Source organism: Onychomys torridus, chromosome 5, assembly GCF_903995425.1.
Source record: "Onychomys torridus chromosome 5, mOncTor1.1, whole genome shotgun sequence".
In the NCBI taxonomy this organism is placed as follows: domain Eukaryota; kingdom Metazoa; phylum Chordata; class Mammalia; order Rodentia; family Cricetidae; genus Onychomys; species Onychomys torridus.
The window spans coordinates 79,218,157-79,238,218 of NC_050447.1; the positions used below are offsets into that span (position 1 = coordinate 79,218,157).

A 20,062-nucleotide genomic window follows, 5' to 3' on the forward strand; every position below is an offset into this window, starting at 1 on the left:
AGAAATACTACAGAACCGTCTTCCGGGTGATCCAGCTCTGAGAGCTGAAATGATTTCTCAAGGGTGTCATGACAAGTCTTCATGTTCTTCTAGCAGGATGCATTTAGAAACATGCTGCCTACTTGTTTCCCTTGACAGCTCAGCAAACAAGGTCAGAAGGCCAGGGAAGGGCAAAGGTCAAGAAGCTCCAGAGAGGCCCATGTGTGTTCCTTGTGCATGGCAGCAACCCTTTGTCTCCCTTCCATAGGAAGCTGCCTTCCACATGGCTGTTCTGCCATCTGTTCCTGTGCACAGGGGGTTTTCTTCCATACAGGGGCTGCTGGGTTCATCTGTCACAACCTGTGTCCCACCTGGGGACTCATCTATAGGGTCTGTCACACAGGATTCAAGGAGGAAGACACTTCCCAGGTCACTGCTGTAACTGAACAGGCACTCAATGTCTCAGAACATGGGTACAATTAAAGACAGATATTTTGACTTACACAGACGACAGGTTCTTGGATGAGATGGTCTGAGTTCAAATCCCAGCTCTAGCATATATTATCTGTGAATTCTTTGTGAGTTTCTAGACCTCTGAATGCTTCAATTGACTCAGCTATAACATGAGTCTAGTAATAGTACTACCTCTCAGGATAGAGATGAATGACATAGGACAGAATGGGTGTCAGCATTTGTCACTAGTGATCACTGCTGTCCACACCTACTGCGACTGATAGCATTTGCACCCTGGGAGGCACCTTTATGAATTTCCTCAAGGAACGTGATATCTTCACATCCAAGAGTAGTCATGAGTTACCTGTCATTTCTCATCCAAAAGACATTTTTAAGATTGGGAAGAAGGTAGAATCCTGGAAAGTCCACTCCATAGACCTGCAGCAGCACACACAACTTGGAAGATACTAGTGGTCTTGGCTTTAGAGGCACATGGCAATGCCTTGGGAAGGTGATTCTCAGCCAGTTTAGTCACAAGCCCATGGGGAAAAGGCTAGTTCAAGAACCCTCATCATGTGATTATTTCCTTGAAGAAATAAGGAGTATTTGTTTATAAATGATCTTAGCTTCCATGCTTCAAATAAGAGAAAATTGACTTGAAGTAGATCAGAGGAATTTAAGTTAGCTAAGTAAATGGGCCAGTAAAAATGGAACCAACCAAACCAACCAACCAACCAAACAAGGCAACTTGTGCCTTCAGGATTTGGAAAACAGACTCGATTAGACAAGCAGAGAGCAACTCTGAGCAAGGTTTGAGTGAACCCAAACACACAGGAGCCACTGAGAGCCAAATGCCAGAACCCGTCAGGCATGGTGTTCCACAGACCAAATCCAGGAGCGGTCACAGAGGTCAGAGGTCAGAGGCCAGGAAGAGAGTTAAGGGGAGCAGTAACCAGATTTGCTCAAGCTACAGTTTTGAATATCATGTTCTCTCTTTTCATTAGAAATCATAGGAAAACAATGGAATTCCCAACGTAGTATGTGAGGCTGGGCCATCTAGTTATGAAAAGTTCAAGGTGCAGGTTGGTCTGAAGATGAGGGAGAGAAGGGAAGGCAATGAGCCATTCGATTGTAGTGGATATGGTGGCACAAGCCTGTAATTTTTGAACTCAGGAGAGGAGGAAGTTTGGGAGTTCATGTCAGCTTGCTATATTAATAAGACCCCATCTCAAAATAAACAAAAACTCAATAACAATGATAAAAGTAGCTTGGGACAATGTCCTCATGCCAGCAAAAGTATCAGTTATGAGTTTGGGTAAACGATAATTCAAAAGAGGAGAAACCTTTGCCTACCTTGCTGACCAGGCCACTGGTGAGCAGAGGTAGTAACAGTGACATTTGGAGATCAGAGAGCCCTGGAGGACAGAGGTTGTCCCCAGCACAGGCAGACTTGATGTTGTCTTAAAGGAAAGGCTGGGTTAGGATTGGACCATTGTGGGGAGATACTATCACCAGAGGCAAAAGTAAAGCCCTCGAGTTGAGAGGAAGGTGCAACTATGCCTGGTTGGCTGGGAGTTGTTAGGATCAGGAGCAGATGGCAGGTTATTTGTTGAACTTAGGAGAGAAATTGTCCATGTAGATTAAAGCAGTGTTTCCAGAAAAGTTCACAGGAGTGTGGTGATTCCTGGAATGTGACAGTGTTTGTTCTAGAGAGCTGTTCTTCCTCTTGGGTCTCACAATTCAAGATTTTTTTTTTTTTGATCCAGTGGCAGCTTTGTTATCTTTATATTCAAACTAATAATAAAATAGCATAGACTCTACAACCGCCCCCTTTCCCTTTTTGCTTGAGTGCTAGGAAGCTCACAAACAAACTTCTACGTCTCTGCTCTCAATTATTAATTATTCTTTATTTTAACTTCACACAATTAATCCTAATAGCGTATTATTTTGCCAACCAATTTAAGTACTTTTAAGAATTAAGTTTTTTTTCTTGAGTCAAACCTCTCATATTCTGTCTTCCTTTTGTGTGATGGTTTCAGGCACATTTGGTGCTAGCTGACCAAGCAAATGCTTCTAGGTCAGCTCTTTTCTTTGTCTAAAACAAAAATATTCCACGCTACATGGACTCCGGCTACATGGTGGCCTAAGAGTTTGATATGCCTTAAGTGACAGTGTCTCAGGAAACTTCCAGTGAGTGGAGAAGAAAATGAATGAACCACGTGCTGCTTCCAGGCCTGTACCTTCTGCATAAGCCAGCTTCCTCCTAAGATGCACAAATGTTAGTGCAGACAGGCAAGTCTACTTTTTGAGTGATGGGGTAATGTGTTTACCTCAAGTATTACAGCTCAAACCAAGCATGGCCCAAAAATAAATGGACAAGTTGATGAGCAATGTGTGTTTGATGTTCTCAGACAGATTCACCACACAGCTTGTGAAGGGCAGATAGTGTCTACAAAAAAAAAAAAAAAGAAACAAACAGAGCCACCGAAGTGCAGCAACATCAGTGGTCAGGAATGGTCCTTTGAGGACCTTCACATAGGCATGCAGGCTGGAGTATCTCCCAGGGCCCCCTGAATAAGAGACATGCCTGCAAATTGCTTTTGTGAGGGTCTGGAAACCTAGCTTGGGCCTTGCCTGAAATTTTACTCCACTGATCTAAGGTAAAGCTCAGATACGTTCCATTTTAGAAATTTCCAGATAATTCTATAACCTCTCAGGGCCTAGAGACAGTTGTACCAGCAACAATGACCCAGGTATCCCAACATTCAGCTCATATTTTATATATTGTATTTTATATAAGTGTACATATATGTATTATTTAGTCTACATGAATGTATATTATATAGTTGACTATATGGATCTATAATATATATTAATAAATATATTATGCATATCCTACTATATACCTAATTATTGGATGAACATAATATATTATGTACATCTGTGTGTATATATTTGGATCTCCCAGTGAGTGACATGTATTTTATATGTACATTCATAGACACAGACATTGTCTGTATATACATACATGCAAGTACATGTATATGTATAGTTAGTTATATATGTATCTAATAATATATATATATATATATATACACACATATATACACACACATATATAAAAAAAAAACACAAGAGTCTCTCATTGGTTGTTTCTCTGGAGTACACTAGTATAGTCCCCACATCTTCCAGTGGCCTATTTCATAATCATTGTTGATTTTTTTTCTGTCTTTTATAAGCTGGTCTGGTATAGGGCATTTAACCACCAACCCCACAGCTCCCCAGAGTTTTCTTGAGTGTGAGCAGCAGGAAATATTAGATAGAAGGATTTAGATTATGGAGATAAACAGATAGAAAATAAAGGATAGCATCGAGAGGGCCTGGGACCTATTCCAATGGGCCCCGACTGTCTCTACCCCAAGGTATTTATAGAGACTCCAAGGGGTGGAGCAAAAGACCTCCCCCCAGCACAGCCAAGTGCAAACCATCTCAGACTCCTGCACTCAGGCCTGTGGTCCTAACCATCCTCTCTATGTGGGCCTGCTGGGTAAAGCCACGAGGAACCTGAAAACAGGCTTCTACAGTGTGGTTATCCCAGGCCCTGTTGGCAGAGACAGGCATGCTACACCCATATACAATGTGATCCCTGCTAAATGCCTCACCCACTGGGTAGGAAAACCACCTGTTTTAGATGGCATCAGGATTCAGTTACACTTCTTTCCTGGCATGGATCCCTCACTGGCTTGCCAGGCTCCAGTGCATTGCCAGGTCCCATAGGCTTAGCAGCCATGGTGTCTGTACCCACTTGGGACCAAGCTGTACTGCTGGTGCTCATCTCTTTTAAAATGAAAACCTGGATGGTGATCCTTCAGTGTGTTAGTTCACTCAGCTGGTGAGCTGCAGCCTGGGAGGCTCGAGGCTCGGATCCCCTGTGCTCAGCAGTCTACAAAGTAGCCAAAGTTAATTTCTTTGTCAAATTTTTTATTCCTAAAAGAGACTGCTAGAAAGATCCTAGAAAGGAAGGAGCCTGAGGCAGCTTGAGGAGACATGGCTTTGGAAAAGATGGAGACACCTCCTTGCAGCTGCAGTTGAAGCCTGGCCTGGCTGAGTTTTAAGAGGGAGGGGTGGGGGGGGTCACTTAAGTTTTATGCTTTCTAATTTAATGATGCAGTGGAATTTGGGAAGGCACTGGCTGGTCGTCTTCACAGGTTGCTTTTCTCATTAAGGGCTACTCCTAGCTTCTCTGGGTTTTATTGGTCTGAAATCATGAATGGGATCCCACTATGGACCTTCAGTTCTAGTCAGGATTTAAGCTTGTGACTCGTGACTTTTAGGACTGGGCCAGGTTTGTTAAGTAGTGTTAAAGTCGGGAACTTTTTGGACAGATGGGGTAGAAGAAGTAGGGGTGGTGTGTGTGTGTGTGTGCGCGCGCGCGCACATGTGCATGTGTGTATTGATTACTACCATTACCAGATGAAGGGCAGGTTTGTTATCTGAGGCAATCTGTATTACCTCCCTAGTAAATCAAAACTGTTCCAGCTTTATGAATTAAATGCTGGAAATGGTTTTTTCTCATGGTAGGTGCACATGTAAAATTCTGAGCTAAATATTCCAGTTGATCCCAAAATGTACATTCCTCCTGGCCTCTAATTCTCCCCTGATATAGTGCTAAGTAGTTGTGCATTTATCAGGGCATTTGCTAGCGAAGGGCCATTATATGGTCACAGATTCCCACAACCCTTTATAGTTCTTAGAGTGTTTAGTATAGTTTCTCCCTGAGGGAACACAGAATAATTGAGCTTGGAAACAGCTTAACCCCAAGTAGTAAAAATCACTGACATGGGAAATGAGGAGGGAAAGGGTTACCCTTAGTGGGGAAGGGGCTCCGTGCTTCTAGTGGGCTCTGTGTGTTTAATTGTCAAAAAGGACTGTTTTCGCCTAAGGAAAGTTGACCTGTGAATACACGTGATTTTTTCATGTTACTTTCAGCCTTTCAGAAGGCTAAGTAATTACAGCTACTCACTAGAAGAAACTCCAGCTCTTTTAAAGGTAAAATAACATAGTCCCAGATTTTCATACTCACACAGATGCACACACACACACACACACACACACACACACACACACACACACACGAGAGAGAGAGAGAGAGAGAGAGAGAGAGAGAGAGAGAGAGAGAGCATGCATACACATATACCCCACACTCCCTTATCCAGACATGCAGCTCTCCTCCCATCAATTCTGGGTGCCGCAAAGCAGCCCCAAGAGGTATGGAAAATGTAGTCTCTGGCTTTCTCTTTTCCATGGTCCTTTCATGTTCTGTAAACAGGAGAGGTGGTTCTGTAGGTGGACATTCATTGCACAGTCCACCCTTGGACTATAATCTAGAAATGTGCTAGGACAAGGAAATATTTGCTTGAAGGAATGCCTGGAAACTCACCACGGCATGAGCTCCATAGTCCTATAAACCTTCCATCTGGCTCACTTTCACAAACTGTACCTGAGTGGGTGGGGCTGTATTTATAGTCATTTTCCATTTCTAGCTGTCCAGTGTCTAGTCTGAACGTGCTGGGGACTTCTCTGGGTGAGTGTGTCTGTATGCGTATTTCACATTCCCTGTTGCAGAATCTGCAGGTTCCTGGAGTTAGCGCATTTCCCACTGCAACTGCTTCCTTCATCTTTGAAGCACGTTTCCATTCCACAGGTCCAGTGTATGGGCAGTGTGGCAGCAGGATGCCTTTGTTTCAGAAAAAAAAAAAAAAAAACAACAAGCAAACAAAAAACAAGAGTCCATGCAGCCCAGCCCAGCACTTTCTATCCAGCTGAACTCCACATTGTCGCTGGCTGTTGAGAAGTGAAACTCACAGGATCATTTTTTAGAATTTGCTGCCCCAGCAGGTACCATTCTAGAGCGGGTCTTTTTTTGTTTTGTTTTGTTTTTGTTCGGGGGGGGGGGGGGGGTTTTTTGGTTTTTTGGTTTTGTTTTTCCTGCCGTTTAAAATGTCCAAATCCTCCCGCTCGGCTAAATCCTTCCTTACTAACGCAGCTTCTAAGCTGCCGTCCTCTAAGAAGGATGACTTAAGCAGCAAGCCGAAGAAAAGCAGCCTAGGTGAGAAGCCGGAGAGAACGGGAAGCGAAGGAAACTTGGGGAAGCAGCAGCAGGTGCAGGCAGCGGCAACACCAGCTCAGAGGAAGACAGCGGCTCCCAAAGGTAAGGCTGCAGTCAGCGGCTGACCTCTAGTGTGCCTAGAAACTTCCTGCTTCCAGGTAACTGATAGAGATATGGCATGGACGCAGCTCGGTGCTTAGCTGTGTTCGTGTGCATGCACCCCTGTCCTAGTAGGCTGTAAAATAACCAGTCATTAGGACGGTAGAAGTGGCAGTGCTTTAATTAATTAAAGAATGATGTGAGAAAAGCTGGGAAGGGGGGTGTCGTTTCTCTTTCAGATGAGAGCTTATTTTTGCATTCTGTACTCTTGGATAATCTGATCATATCTGCATAAAATGTCTTACTGTTGGTTTATCCACATGGAAAGAAATAGAAAAAGGTCTCCTAAAGTCGTGTCATTAATTAGCTGAGGAAATTTTGCAGGTTTCATTATTGGTAGTCTCTGTTTAAAACGATGCTTCTCAGAAATGCCAATCTAACAATGAATTTCTCTAAGTGAGGAAAAACTTCCTGCTAATCTTGTTACCTGGATGAGCCTTCTCCAGTACATGTTAGAATGTGTCCCTCAGCAAGAAGACTGTTGAATATTTGACCTGGAATTGAAAAACGCTGAACTACTGAGAACTTTTACTTCAGTGTTGATAATCACAGAGGGCAATTAAATTGTATTTTAAAAATCTAATACCAGTTTCTCCCACTTTACCGAGAACTGTACATTAAATCTCTAAGAAGTATTTTATGGTGCTTATTTCAATATGAGCTCTTGTCCAACAATGTAATAACTTCGTCCTGGAAGAAGAAGTTTATATTTTATATAAAAAAAATTCATTTTATAATTTCAATCCTGGCTCTCCTGTTTAAAAACTATTGGAAAGACTCTACAATAATACATTCTTGCGCTGTATGCTATTTCAAAGATGCAAATATCATTCTGGGAATAAATTTGTTTTTCCTTACCTTTGCTGTTGTTTTGTCCATTTGTATATAAAAACTGGGACAAAAAGACTTTGTGAAAAGTTGTCCATCAAATGAACACAGAAAAACTTTAAAAGCATCAATAGAAGTTGTTGAAGAGACTGAATTATGGCTGTCTTAAAAAGGAAACCTTGCTGTGGTGATATCCATAAGTACTCAATGAAAAGGGATATCAGCCTTCCCCACCTATAGAATGCTCGCACATTCACAGTGTAGACAGCTGTGTCCACTCCACATAGGCAGGAAGACCTTCACACAGAGTCTAAGCCAGGTGCTTGCTCCAATCATTGATCATGCTGAGCCTCTGCTGGCCAAATTGAGGGTATACCTGAACAGACTTTATGGGTGAAAATAATGTTTGATAGAGGATGTTTGGGGGGCTTTAGCAAAAGCCATTAAAACCAAGAATCTTTATCACAGTACAAGATCAATGTAGATAATGACATTTTGCAAAATAAATAAACTAGAGGAAGAATATAAATTAATAAAGTCATATTTCTTTTGTACCTCTCTGGGAGGAAAAGGAAAGCTAACACTTAAGAATTTTGAAGTTAGTAATACATAGTGGTGCACACCTTTAATCCCAGCACTTGGGAGGCAGAGGCAGGTGGATCTTTATGAGTTTGAGGCCAGCCTGATCTACAGAGTGATTTCAAGCACAGCCAGGACTGTTACACAGAGAAACCTTGTCTCAAAAGAGAGAGAGAGAGAGAGAGAGAGAGAGAGAGAGAGAGAGAGAGAGAGAGAGAAATTGAGAATTTTGAAGTTGACAGCAAGACAGAAACACATTGTTAGAATATACATTTTTCTTTACTTTTAATCAGAATTCTTTTCAAATCAATCCCTTTATCCTAGTTAATGTTATTCATTGTTGCAATGAAACACCATGACCAAAAGCAAGTTGGGGAGGAAAGGGTTTATTTGGCTTATACCTCTATGTGGTAGTCCATCACTGAAGGAAGCCAAAGCAAGAACCTGGAGGCAGAAGCTGATGCAGATGCCATGAAGGGGTACTGCTTACTGGCTTGCTCTCCATGGCTTGCTCCGCCTGCTTTCCTATAGTACCCAGGACCACTAGTGCAACCCCACCCACAATTATCCTACAGGCTTGCCTATAGCCCAATCAGATGGAAGCATTTTCTCAATTGAGATTCCCTCTTCTCCAATGACTATACCTTGTGTCATGTTGACATCAAATTAGCCAGCACACCTTCATATCATATAATATCCATAGGAACTTCTAGTTGTTGGAGAGGTAAAGAAAGTCGGTATTATAGCAGAACTATATTGTGTTTTCATTGACGTGTGTGTCATGTGATTAAGAAATCCAAGGCAAAGGGGAGGTGTGGGGGTACTGTAGGAGAGATGTAAATAAATAAATAAATAAATGGATAGACAAATAAATGGATAGGTAAATAAATGGATAGATAGATAGATAAATAGATAGATAAATGAATGAATGAATGAATAAATGAATGAATGAATGAATGAATAAAGTAGGAGAGATCCCAGGCCAGGGAGATGGCTCATGGGAAGGGTGCTTCCCACCAAGCCTGGTGTCTTCAGCTTTGCCTCTGCCCCTGCCAGGGACCCACATAGTAGAAAGAGAAAACGATCTCACATAAATTTTCCTCTGACCTCCACACTTCTTCTGTGATACACAACACATACATACATACATACATACATACATACATACATACATACACACACACACACACACACACACACACACACACCATAGATTGATGTATGTGAGGATGGATGGATAGATAGATAGATAGATAGATAGATAGATAGATAGATAGATAGGTGTAGAACAGGAAAAGAAATCCTGGGTCTGGAAGCACAGCCCAGTGATAAAGCATTGGCCTGGAATGTGAGGCCCTGGATAAAATCTCTAGCACTATGCAAAAAGAAAAAAAGCCCAGGCCACACATAGTGGTACATGCCTATAATTCCAGCACTTGGGAGGCAGAAGGATTGTTGCAATTTTGAAGCAGGCTAGGAATACCCTGTCACAAAGAAGTGAACAGCAATCCAGTGATGTCAGACATACCATTGGGATTGAGTTTGAGTTGAGCTATGGCCTTGTGGTCCTCACGGAGAATTGGTTTTACACTTTAGGAAGTTAATTGTGCCATGAGTATGCCTTGGTCTTTGTCACACGTCTGCTCTTTTGTTACTCATGTGCATTCTTTATTTTTTAAAGTCTGTGTCTCATTTAGTGTATTTCACAGATTACAGCAGGACCTCACCTTCATCTGCTTCCAAGGTCCCCTCCCTTCTAGTTTAATGTTATAATCTGTGCTTTTATTTCACATTTAAATGTGGGTGTCACGTGTTGTTATCATAACTAGGTCTTCCATAGTTTATCTACCGACCAGTTCTAAACACTGGAAATGAATGCAGTACATAACTAAAATGACCTCGTAAATATTTTCATGGCAAATGCAAGACACCTGATATTGTCATTGCCTCTGGTGGCTTTGAAAATCTTAGTCGTCTTCTCTGTGGGGCATTTCCAATTTCTCCAAGGAAAGAAACACCTTTCTGTCCCCAATGTGTTTCTCAGTTTCCTTCAGCCGTTTTGCCTGCTTTTTCCTGTCCTGTTTCTAGAACATTGAACAGGTATCTCTTTGCTCCATTTTGCTGAATTGCAATCCCCAGAAACATGAGAAAAGCCAAATGGGAAGAAAATGTTCTGTGTGTTTGCATGTCCCAACTATCTTTATTCTTTTAATGTCCCCGTGATATTTTGAGTGGGTATGGGTCTCTAGATTGAATCAATAGCCCTACATCACTCACATATTCATAGTTTTCTTTGAAGGTAATGTTTTCACTCTTTCCTTCAAAGCTTTCAGGATCTCCTCTTCATCCTTGATGTTTCAGACCTTCACTGAAGTATTTGAAGGCATCAGGTTTTTTTGTCCACTTTGACTGGATCTTCAATGGGTTCTTTCAAGTTCCAGAGTGCCCTCAGCCCAGATTAGCCTAGAAATCTTAGTTGATTTATCTGTCTCTTTGCTCTTTTTCTCTCTGTGAACCTCTAGGAGTCAGCTGCTGTCCTGTGATGTTTATCTTTACTTACATTTTTTAAATTCATATTTTATCTTTTGGATCTTCTTGATTTTGTTTTCCAACTCCTCTACTATGTAATTGTGCTGGGAATTCCTCAAGAGTTTTTGTCACTCTAATTTTGAGACCACAATACATAGCATTACTTTACTTGCATAAGCAGTGTCACTTAACATAGTTATCATTGCCTAGTCTACTTTGAGGGTACTATGAAAGGATGGACCTCATCACTGGGATGCTGCTATGCTTTTCATTCCTAATCAGTGATCCAAGCTGATCCCTGGGGGTGGGGGCAGAGCAAGGCCACCAATGTCCCTTAGGACCATAGCATTCATAAGGTTCTCCCAAGGAACTTCCGCCATGATGAAAAGTCACCAAATGGAAGCTGAGTGTTGGTGTGCCCTGATACAGGCTAGGTTTTTCCAGTTCAGGATATGAGTCAGTGTCTGAGACTGTGGTGTCTCTTCCTGAGCGGTGTTGCCTTCTTCTGCCTAGATATATCCCCCCTAGATAGCACCATTCTGGTTTCATTAATTAATTGGTTTATATTTATTCATATGGTTCTCAAATTGAGCCCAGGGCCAGATAATGCTAAGTAAGTAATCTATCACTGAGCTGTACTTCAGCCTTGATTTATTATGTTATTATAATTATCATTTATTAATGTATATGTAGGCAGCATGATGTGGGAGAGCATATATGCCATGGCACACGTGTGGAAATCAGAGGACTACACTGTGGAGTCAGTTCTCCCATTAACCTTTACATGGGTTCCAAGGATCAAACTCATTGTTACCAGGTTCCTGCAGCAAGCACTTTAGCCACAGAGCCATCCCATTAGGCCCAGCTCTTGACTTTACATTTGTTTGTCCCTCAGCTATTTAAAATAAAGAAAATCATTCTTAAAAATAGACCTGGGCCAGGCAGTGGTGGCACATGCCTTTAATCCCAGCACTCAAGAGGCAGAGGCAGGCAGATCTCTGTGAGTTCGAGGCCAGCCTGGGCTACCAAGTGAGTTCCAGGAAAAGTACAAAGCTACACAGAGAAATCCTGTCTTGAAGAAACAAAAACAAAAAAAACAAAACAAAAAAAACAACAAAAAAGACCACACGCAATAGACCTGGATATCAACAAGGCTGGTTTGAAGAAATAGCTTCCCTCCTCTCGTGCATTTGCTGTGATGAAAAAGATGGTCATGGTGACATCTAATCTCTTGAGTTCTGTGGTGTGGCTGGCACAACTGTAAGTTCTACGGTGTGGCCAGCACAACTGTAAGCAGCCTTGGGAGTCTATTAGCGCACTTACTTTGCAGACTGGGGAATTGAAACAGAAAGTTTGAGGCAGTTTCCCAAAACTATTAACCAGGAAGTCATAGAGCCAGAATTATAATTTCATGGGTTTTTTAATTAAAATGTAATTATATTATTTTCCCCTTTCTCTCCTCCCTCCAACTCTTCACATGTATCCTCCCTCATTCCCCCTCAAATTCACGGCCTCCTTTTCCTTAGCTATTGTTGTTACATATATATCTATATGCCAAAATATACAAATACAACATGCTGAGTTCATTTACTGTTGCTTGTCTGCATAGGATTTCAGGGCAATCCACTTGGTCCTGGATAACCAATTCGGGGGTCATCCCTATGGATGACTAATTCTTCCTCTCTCATCGGTCATTAGTTGTCTGTAGTTCTTTCATTAGGGGTGGGGCCCCATAAGATTTCTCCTTTGTCCAATAGCGTGTCTATCGGTGCTGTCTCTGTTCAGGTCTTGTTTAGGAAGCTGTATTGTTGAAGTATTATGAGTGTAACTCCCCTGTCATTTCTAGGATGAAATGACATAGTTTCCCAGCAGACTTCCTAGACCTCTGGCTCTTACAGTGTTTCTACCTCCCTCATCTCAACTGTTCCCTGAGCCTTAGGTATGAAGGTTGTGTTGTGGATGTATTATGGGGCCTGGGCACAACCAGTTGTTCTCTTTATAGTGATCTGTGTGGCGTTTGGTATTGGTCTCTGTCTATTGTAAAGAGAAACTTCTTTGCTGGAAGGTGAGAGCTGTATTTATTTGTAGACATAAGGATGTGCACTTAAAATGCAGTTAGGAACTAATTCCGTAAGTTTTATCTCCTGATCCTCTACTCTAAAGCACCTTTCTATACTGAGCAAGCATCTGCTGACTGAAGAAATGGACAAAGCTAGCCAAACTTGGTGACTGTTCAGTCTGCTCCCTGAAAAAGAAAAACCTCTAGTGACATTCTACAACTCAACACAAGCTCTTCTGAGGCAGACATGGAGGTGCACTCCCATAAGGCATCTACGACAGAGGCTAAGGATGGAGAACTACACTCAGGGGCAGCCTGGGAGACAGAAAACTAGACAAGAAAGGAGATGGGCCTCTGGGTGGAGCCATTTTTATTTCTTATCTAGCATGTATCTTTCTTAGACAAAACCAAGAAATGGGAAAGGAAGCAAACTAGTTTCAGTGACCGACTGTGTCACAATCTGTAAATACTACCCTAACATGGAAAATGCTGTTATAGACATGGCCACCACTATCTTAATGCCTGCGTTCATGCTCACAGAGGAACACACAAACTCTCTCTCTCTCTCTCTCTCTCTCTCTCTCTCTCTCTCTCTCTCTCTCTCTCTCTCTGTGTGTGTGTGTGTGTGTGTCTGTGTCTGTGTCTGTGTCTGTGTCTGTGTCTATGTCTGTGTGTCTGTGTGTCTGTCTGTTTGTCTTTCTCTCTATCCATACAAGTCAAAAAATTCTTTTCCCATTACACATGACCTAATGAGCCAAATACAAGCCTGTAGGCCCCAAATCACTCACCTCTAATTCTGTCCTGACACAAGCCTCCCTCTGTGGCCTGGAGCAAGGCAGTTACCCTTCCTGGCTGAGTTTTGTTGTCCATTAAAGAATAATAATATGTGGTCTCTGGGAAGAGGATCGGTGTGGATGAATGACTTGGTTAATGTGTGTCTGGTGTTTTCAAGAGTCCGTGCCCCACATAAGTAATCAAAGTCAAGTACAATGAAGTCTCTGTTTATCTCCAAATACAGAAGAAGGTAAAGGCTTACACTCTCACAGTATTATGCATGTACCTATGCCAGATACACTCTATTATAATTCCCAGGTCACATGCCCTGTACTGTTATTTATGGCCAAGAGGTAACCTCATATGCCCTTGTTTACCAGAGGACCTACTGATTTTAATTGCCTGTGGAAGCCTGGAGCCTAAAGTTGCCCACTTCCAATAGTCAAAAATATTAGTAACCATAACACAAAAATGTCTTCATTTTCTCTAGGAGGGTATGAATTCATTCTGAATTCTACTACTGGTTGTGATGATGTTAGACCCTGGCACAGTGGAATAGTGGGGACCGCAGTCCTTGCTTCAGGGAGGCAGACCCTCGGATGGATGTACTGGTTTTACTGTGTTTTCTGCTAACATGATAATAATAATAGGAAGCAATGGTCCACTGGTAGGACCCATACTTTGTCTAGTATTGTCTAGAAGTGACACATTTGTACTGCATTTATACTTAGCATGTCCATTTCTTTCTCTGGTTGCCTTTGGGATCAATTTCACCCAATATTTAAGAAGAGCTAATATCAAGAGGACTGTTTTTAATTCAATAAAGCAATGGTAACTCACGTTCCAACCTACTCATTCATAGTTTTGGCTCATCACCAATGCCAATGAGTTCAGATTCCTTCATCGAGCATCTGTGCAGGCCAATAAACTTCTCTTCATCCTATTAAAATGTGCATGACTTCCTCTGCATGGTTATTTTACAAAAGAAAATTCAACCTTTTGAATGCTTCTTTCCAGTTACTTCAAGCCAACTTTTCTCTAACTAAATATAGTAAGAGATATGACTGTGAATATTTAAAATAACTTTTACATCTGGAGTTCTCTTTATTTTCCTCAACCAACCATACATATGCTTCTAGGATCTGTGAAAAGCAAGAGTGGGTTTGTACTGAGATATATATATATATATAATTTGCCTCCTTGATTTTCTTAGCATTCACTGAAGGAGTTTGAAATCACGTCCTTTTGTTTGTTTGTTTGTTTGTTTGGATTTTTGTTTGTTTGGTTGGTTGGTTGGTTTTTTTGAGACAGGGTTTCTCTGTGTAGTTTTGCACCTTTTTCCTGGAACTCACTTGGTAGCCCAGGCTAGCCTCGAACTCACAGAGATCCACCTGGCTCTGCCTCCCAAGTGCTGGGATTAAAGGCTTGTGTCACCACCACCCGGTGAAATCACACCTTAAAGTTAATCTGGGAATGTCTTTGTTTAATGTAGACTAGTCTACATAGTGTATAGAGATCAATAACTCACAGGTATAAATAACACCTTCACAATGAAAGAATTAATCTCTCCCTTTAGAAAAATACAGAAAAGGCTAGAGTTAGTTCTTTTTGTCTTCTAAGTCAGTGCTTCCATCTGCCCATACAACCTAAGTGAGAAAGACAAAAGCCCCTAGATGCCTCCAGGTTGCCTTGCAAATCTTCCCTTTCCCAGTTGATCTTAGATATACACTGTCTCTTGTGCTGTGTGACCTACTAGCTCTCTGTTTTTACTTGATTATCTCAAGCCTAGAAGATCTGGCATTGATCAAGCCATGCCTGTAAAGATCCTTGCCCTATTTATGCTAAAAAAAAAAAAAAAAAAAAAAAAAATTACAACCAGTGTCTCCTATTGTGTTCATAAACAAAGCTTTGCTCTTGGTTACTCTCAGGGGACTAAATAAATAAGTTTCTCCCTTCAAAAAACTAAAAAGGAAATATGACTTTCTGTTTCTGTTTTAATTAGAGTTTTGAACAAAAGCAACAAATTAAAAACTTTAAAAGACACTCTTTTCTAAAATCTGTAGTATTCAGAACTGGAAAGATGGCTCAGCAGTTAAAAGTATGATCTGTTCCTCCAGAGAATCTGGGTTCAGTTCCCAATAGGGTGCAAACCATCTATAGCTCCAGTTCCAGGGGATCTGACACCTTTTTCTGGACCCCTCAAGCACCAGGCGTACAAATGGTTCATATACACGCATGGAGCCAAAACACCCATACACATAAAATAAATTACCTTTTTTAACTTAAAGTTTGTGTTGTTCACTAACCCCAAAACATGGGTTAGTGGTCCGGTGATTTTTTCCTCTGTAAGACCTTTAAGAGATTATATAAAAACACAGATTTCTTTCCCAATTCTAATGAAATATTTTACTACCCAAGCTACATTTTCATCTTGATTCCTTGTACTGTTTTAATTTTGCATGAAGTTATATATTAATATGAATTAATATATATTAATTCAACCTTAAGTTTTCAGTTCTAATGAGCCACTTTACCTTCAAAATACTTTTATTTCATTAGATTCATTTATGCAACCACAATGTGGACACCTGAAAAATAACCAAAATTAATATAGATGAAAGGACAGAAAAGATATTGTCACTTTGTTTGGGGATATATTTATAACAATTCTTCTAAGCAAAGAAATCGTCACCTTCTATGTTTTTGAAAACACTTTTATCTAACTTGGTGACTTGGGAGCAGATGATTGTGCCTCTGCCTGTCTGTCTGCCTATCAGACCCTCCTTTCTGTAACTGCATAAGGCCAGTCTTAGCTCATTGCCAGGTGTGGGCTGAGGCAGTGTCTGGGAATGTGGAAGGATAGGGGAAGCAGCAGCCTTCTTCTTAATGATGCTGATCCGCCAGGTTAACTATCAGGTTTCCTGAGTTAATAATTTCCAGTCTTCAGTTTGGCCAGAAGTTCACCTGTGTGGGTTTTTTTTTACCCCTTTTTAATGAGAAGGCAACAGAAACTTCGCCTGAGTTCAGGTTGTTTTGTTTTTCATGTTTCCAAAATATAAAATTATATTAGCAAAGTGAATTATAGGGAGCTATAAGTAAATTAGGATTCTCTTCTTATATAGAAAAATTTTGGTTAGAAGTATCTGTTAGGAATACATATTTTTTCCTTTTTATATTTATTGATAATTCATATTATAAACATAGTAAACAAGTTAGATTTCAAAGGAAGTTAATTACTAACATATTCACATTACAAAGATGCTTGTAACTGACTGATAGCTTATATGCATTATGAATATATAATATACAGGTATATGGTATTTGACATATCCATTGTATAGAAATATGCTTAAAATTTTCCATTTTAATATATGCTAGACATGCATTTGCTAGATATTTCTCAAGCTAATTTTTAAATATTTAATACTAGTATTTTTTTAAAGATATAATCCCTGTAAGGTCTTTACCCATTCAAGAACCAAACCATAACTGAACATCTACTTTATATCTGGTATTGTGCTGAATTCTGGAAGTTTAAAGCAAAAACAATGTTTTTGCTCTGGGGGATTGAATTTGATCCTTTTCTCCTTGCTGGGCCAGCATATCTGACAAAAGCTATACAAGGAAGTTTGTATTGTGGTTTGATGAGCGACAGTCTGTTGTGTTAAGGAAAACATGGCTGCATGGGCAGCTCTCACCAGAGGAGGTGGGATTGTCTACCTGAATACATTACATGGACACACCTCCTAAGAGCACCCATCACTTCCCCACACAGAGTCACCATGACCCTGCACATGAGCCTGTGGGAACATTTTGCCATCAAACCCAACAATGCCTGAATTACCTGTATTATACAGATATTGAAATAAAACCTTGCAATGTATTTATGTACAAAATAATGAATGTATGAAAGAAGCTGATCAGGCCATTTGGCCCAGGGAACAAGAATCTGGCGGGTTGGAGGAGAATGGATGCATCATCAAAGACCATGCTGCATTGAGGACAAGGCACAGCAGACCACGGTGGCAGAAGCCAGAGGGAAAGAAATTGTTTGAGAAACAGTGGAGGGAAGGACAGGTTTTCTGAAATGATTTCAAGAGAAAACTATGCTAAGCTCCTTGTCGCATCAGTGAGTATTTACTGGCTCACTTCTGTGGACCACGTACCCTTCCTGGCTTTGAGATGCAGGCCGTGATAAATGGCGGCTGAGGTCTCATGGGGCATAGTCAGTGGGAGAGTTCCTTGTCTCACTGTGTGACCAAATGCCTGAGACCAAATGGGATATAGTCCATTGTGGCTGGACAGTCGTGTGGACTGGAGGGTAAAGGAGCTGTCACATTAACGTCTGCAGTCAGGAATCAGAGATATATTAATGCTGGTGCTCAGCTCACTTTCCCCTTTTTATTCAGCCAAGGGCCAGCCCCTCGGATGATACTGCCCATATTCAAGATGAGGCTTTATTCCTCAGTTACATTTTTTCTGGACACAGCCTAATAGACACACCCAGAGGTATGTTTCCATGGTAACTCTAAATCCAGTCAAGTTGATCATGAAAATTAACTGCCACTGCCATGCTCAATGACAAAAACTAAATGAGGAAAAATGATAAAGGAACTGAGAAAGTAAAAAAAAAAAAATCTGTTTTTAAAATTCCTGTTGTATGGCTCGTAAGGATTCACAGAGAAGTGTCAGATATGAAGTGAATCTAGAGATCATAGCAGGGTTTGCAGTGAGAAATACATGGATAAGCATTGAAATTACAAGGTTGGATGGACACCTAGAGGGATAGAAAATATAGAAAACAGAGTGTGGTCCCTGGCTGAGGTGATTAAGTGACCTAAGACTCTGGGGCATTCCCATATAAAAGGGTCAAAGCAGAGAGAAACCTTAAATATTAAGCCTCATGTACACCAACCTGAGAATTTTCATTTAAAACTAAGGCCAGGTATTCTAAGCATCCCATCACAAATAGATGCATCCAGACCCCTTGGTTGTTGCAAACAAATACTCCACAGAAGGATTTTTTTCTTTGAAAAATATTCAAATTATGTGTGTGTTATATGTTTCTGTATCTCCACCTGCATGTAGTGCCTATGGAAGCCAAAAGAGGGAGTCAGATACCCTGAAACTGGAGTTACAGGTAGCTGTGAGCTCTTCCACATGGGTGCTGGGAATGGAACTTGAGACCTCTGGAAGAAGGGTACTCACTCTTAACTGCTAAGCTACCTCTCTAGCCCCGAAGTTTTTTGTTTTTTTTGTTTTTTGTTTTTTGTTTTTTTTAATTTTAGGTGGTGTTAAGTCTTGTTATCTGGACTATATAGTTGATGTTTTGTTTATTTAATTTGAAATTATTTTTAACTGAATTACCATCACAATTAAAACATCTCCCACCATTTTCAAAGTATAGCTTCAAATAACAACAAAAACCCCATTATTTATTGCTAGAGTGCCCTTTCTACACCCAGAGACCCAGCAAAGGGGAGGTATTAAGAAACATTCGCCTTCCTTCTAATCTCCTTTGTGATTTCATAATTGCACCATATAATTGTTTTATATCATTTGTTAGTGTTTATTTACCTTCATCTGTTCCTAAGAGTCATTTTCTGATTTTGACTTTGAACTTGTTTTTAAGGTGAGGACTGATTTGCTTCTTCAATTTTGAGCACAATACAATGCCATCTTTTATTTTATGATGAGACCTCTATTTACATTGTAGTGATTTGAGAAGAGGCATCTTGAATATTTAACGATGCTACACTAGGAAAATCTCTGTTCTATTTATGCCCTACTTAGTAAAGTTATTTTGCAAAGGTTTTTGAATAGCTATAACCAGAAGAATTATCAACAAATCATAATGGAAATTGTACATAATAGAGAATGCCTTCCCAGAGGACCAAAGCTAAAAACACTGAATTTCTTAAAAATACCACAAATACTTTTTGTAATGCGTGGCTGTTCTGGCAGGAAAGAGACAAATTCCTCTGAGGCAAACACAAGAAGGCTTCAATATAGGGAAATTCAGCAAAACCCAGAACCGTTACTAGCATCTTGGTAGTGGACTCTATCAAGCCTTGCTGCCTGGGAAATTTTAATAGGTACATTTGGAGGGTAAGAACTACCTATTGAGGCATAGCAGGAGCCATGGCACAATCAGAGGAAGAATAAAAAGCCTACCCAGCAGAGGTAGACTTTGAAGAAAACCATTGATTTAGCCTGAGCTGTACATACAGAAGAGCGGAAGAAAGGAGTATGTCAACCACCTGCCTTTACTCACACGGCATGATGGCTAATCTTCAATGTCAGGGTAATGACTGAGTATCCCATTGGAACATACCTCTGTGTGTGTCTTTGGGGTATTTCCAGAGAGGTTTAATTCAAGAGGGATGATCCACGTTGAACGTGGGTGACATTTATTCCAGGGTCTGTGGTCCCAGACTGAAGAAAAAGAAGGCTGAGGCCAGAGAGATGGCTCAGGGGATGAAGTGGTTGTTGTTGATGTATATCAGAATTTCATATAAAGCCAGACATGGTGGTGCATGCTTGTCATCCCAAGTCTAGATGGCAGAGACAGACAGACGACAACCTAGCCCAAT

The 20,062-nt window shown here is 40.8% G+C and overlaps 1 protein-coding gene across 8 annotated transcripts in view; it reads left to right on the forward strand.

Annotated features, from left to right (window-relative positions):
- Kiaa1217 (KIAA1217 ortholog) overlaps positions 1-20,062 on the forward strand; it is a 496,947-nt gene that overhangs the window by 25,694 nt on the left and 451,191 nt on the right. For 7 of the 8 annotated variants that reach the window (XM_036187445.1, XM_036187452.1, XM_036187453.1 and 4 more), the window contains exon 1: positions 6,386-6,643. The exons of the other annotated variant lie outside the window; for it this stretch is intronic. In XM_036187445.1, the coding sequence (XP_036043338.1) occupies positions 6,433-6,643 (211 nt within the window). In that variant the 5' untranslated portion in view covers positions 6,386-6,432. Of the gene's footprint in view, positions 1-6,385; positions 6,644-20,062 lie in introns of those variants that run through there. 8 annotated transcript variants of the gene reach the window in all.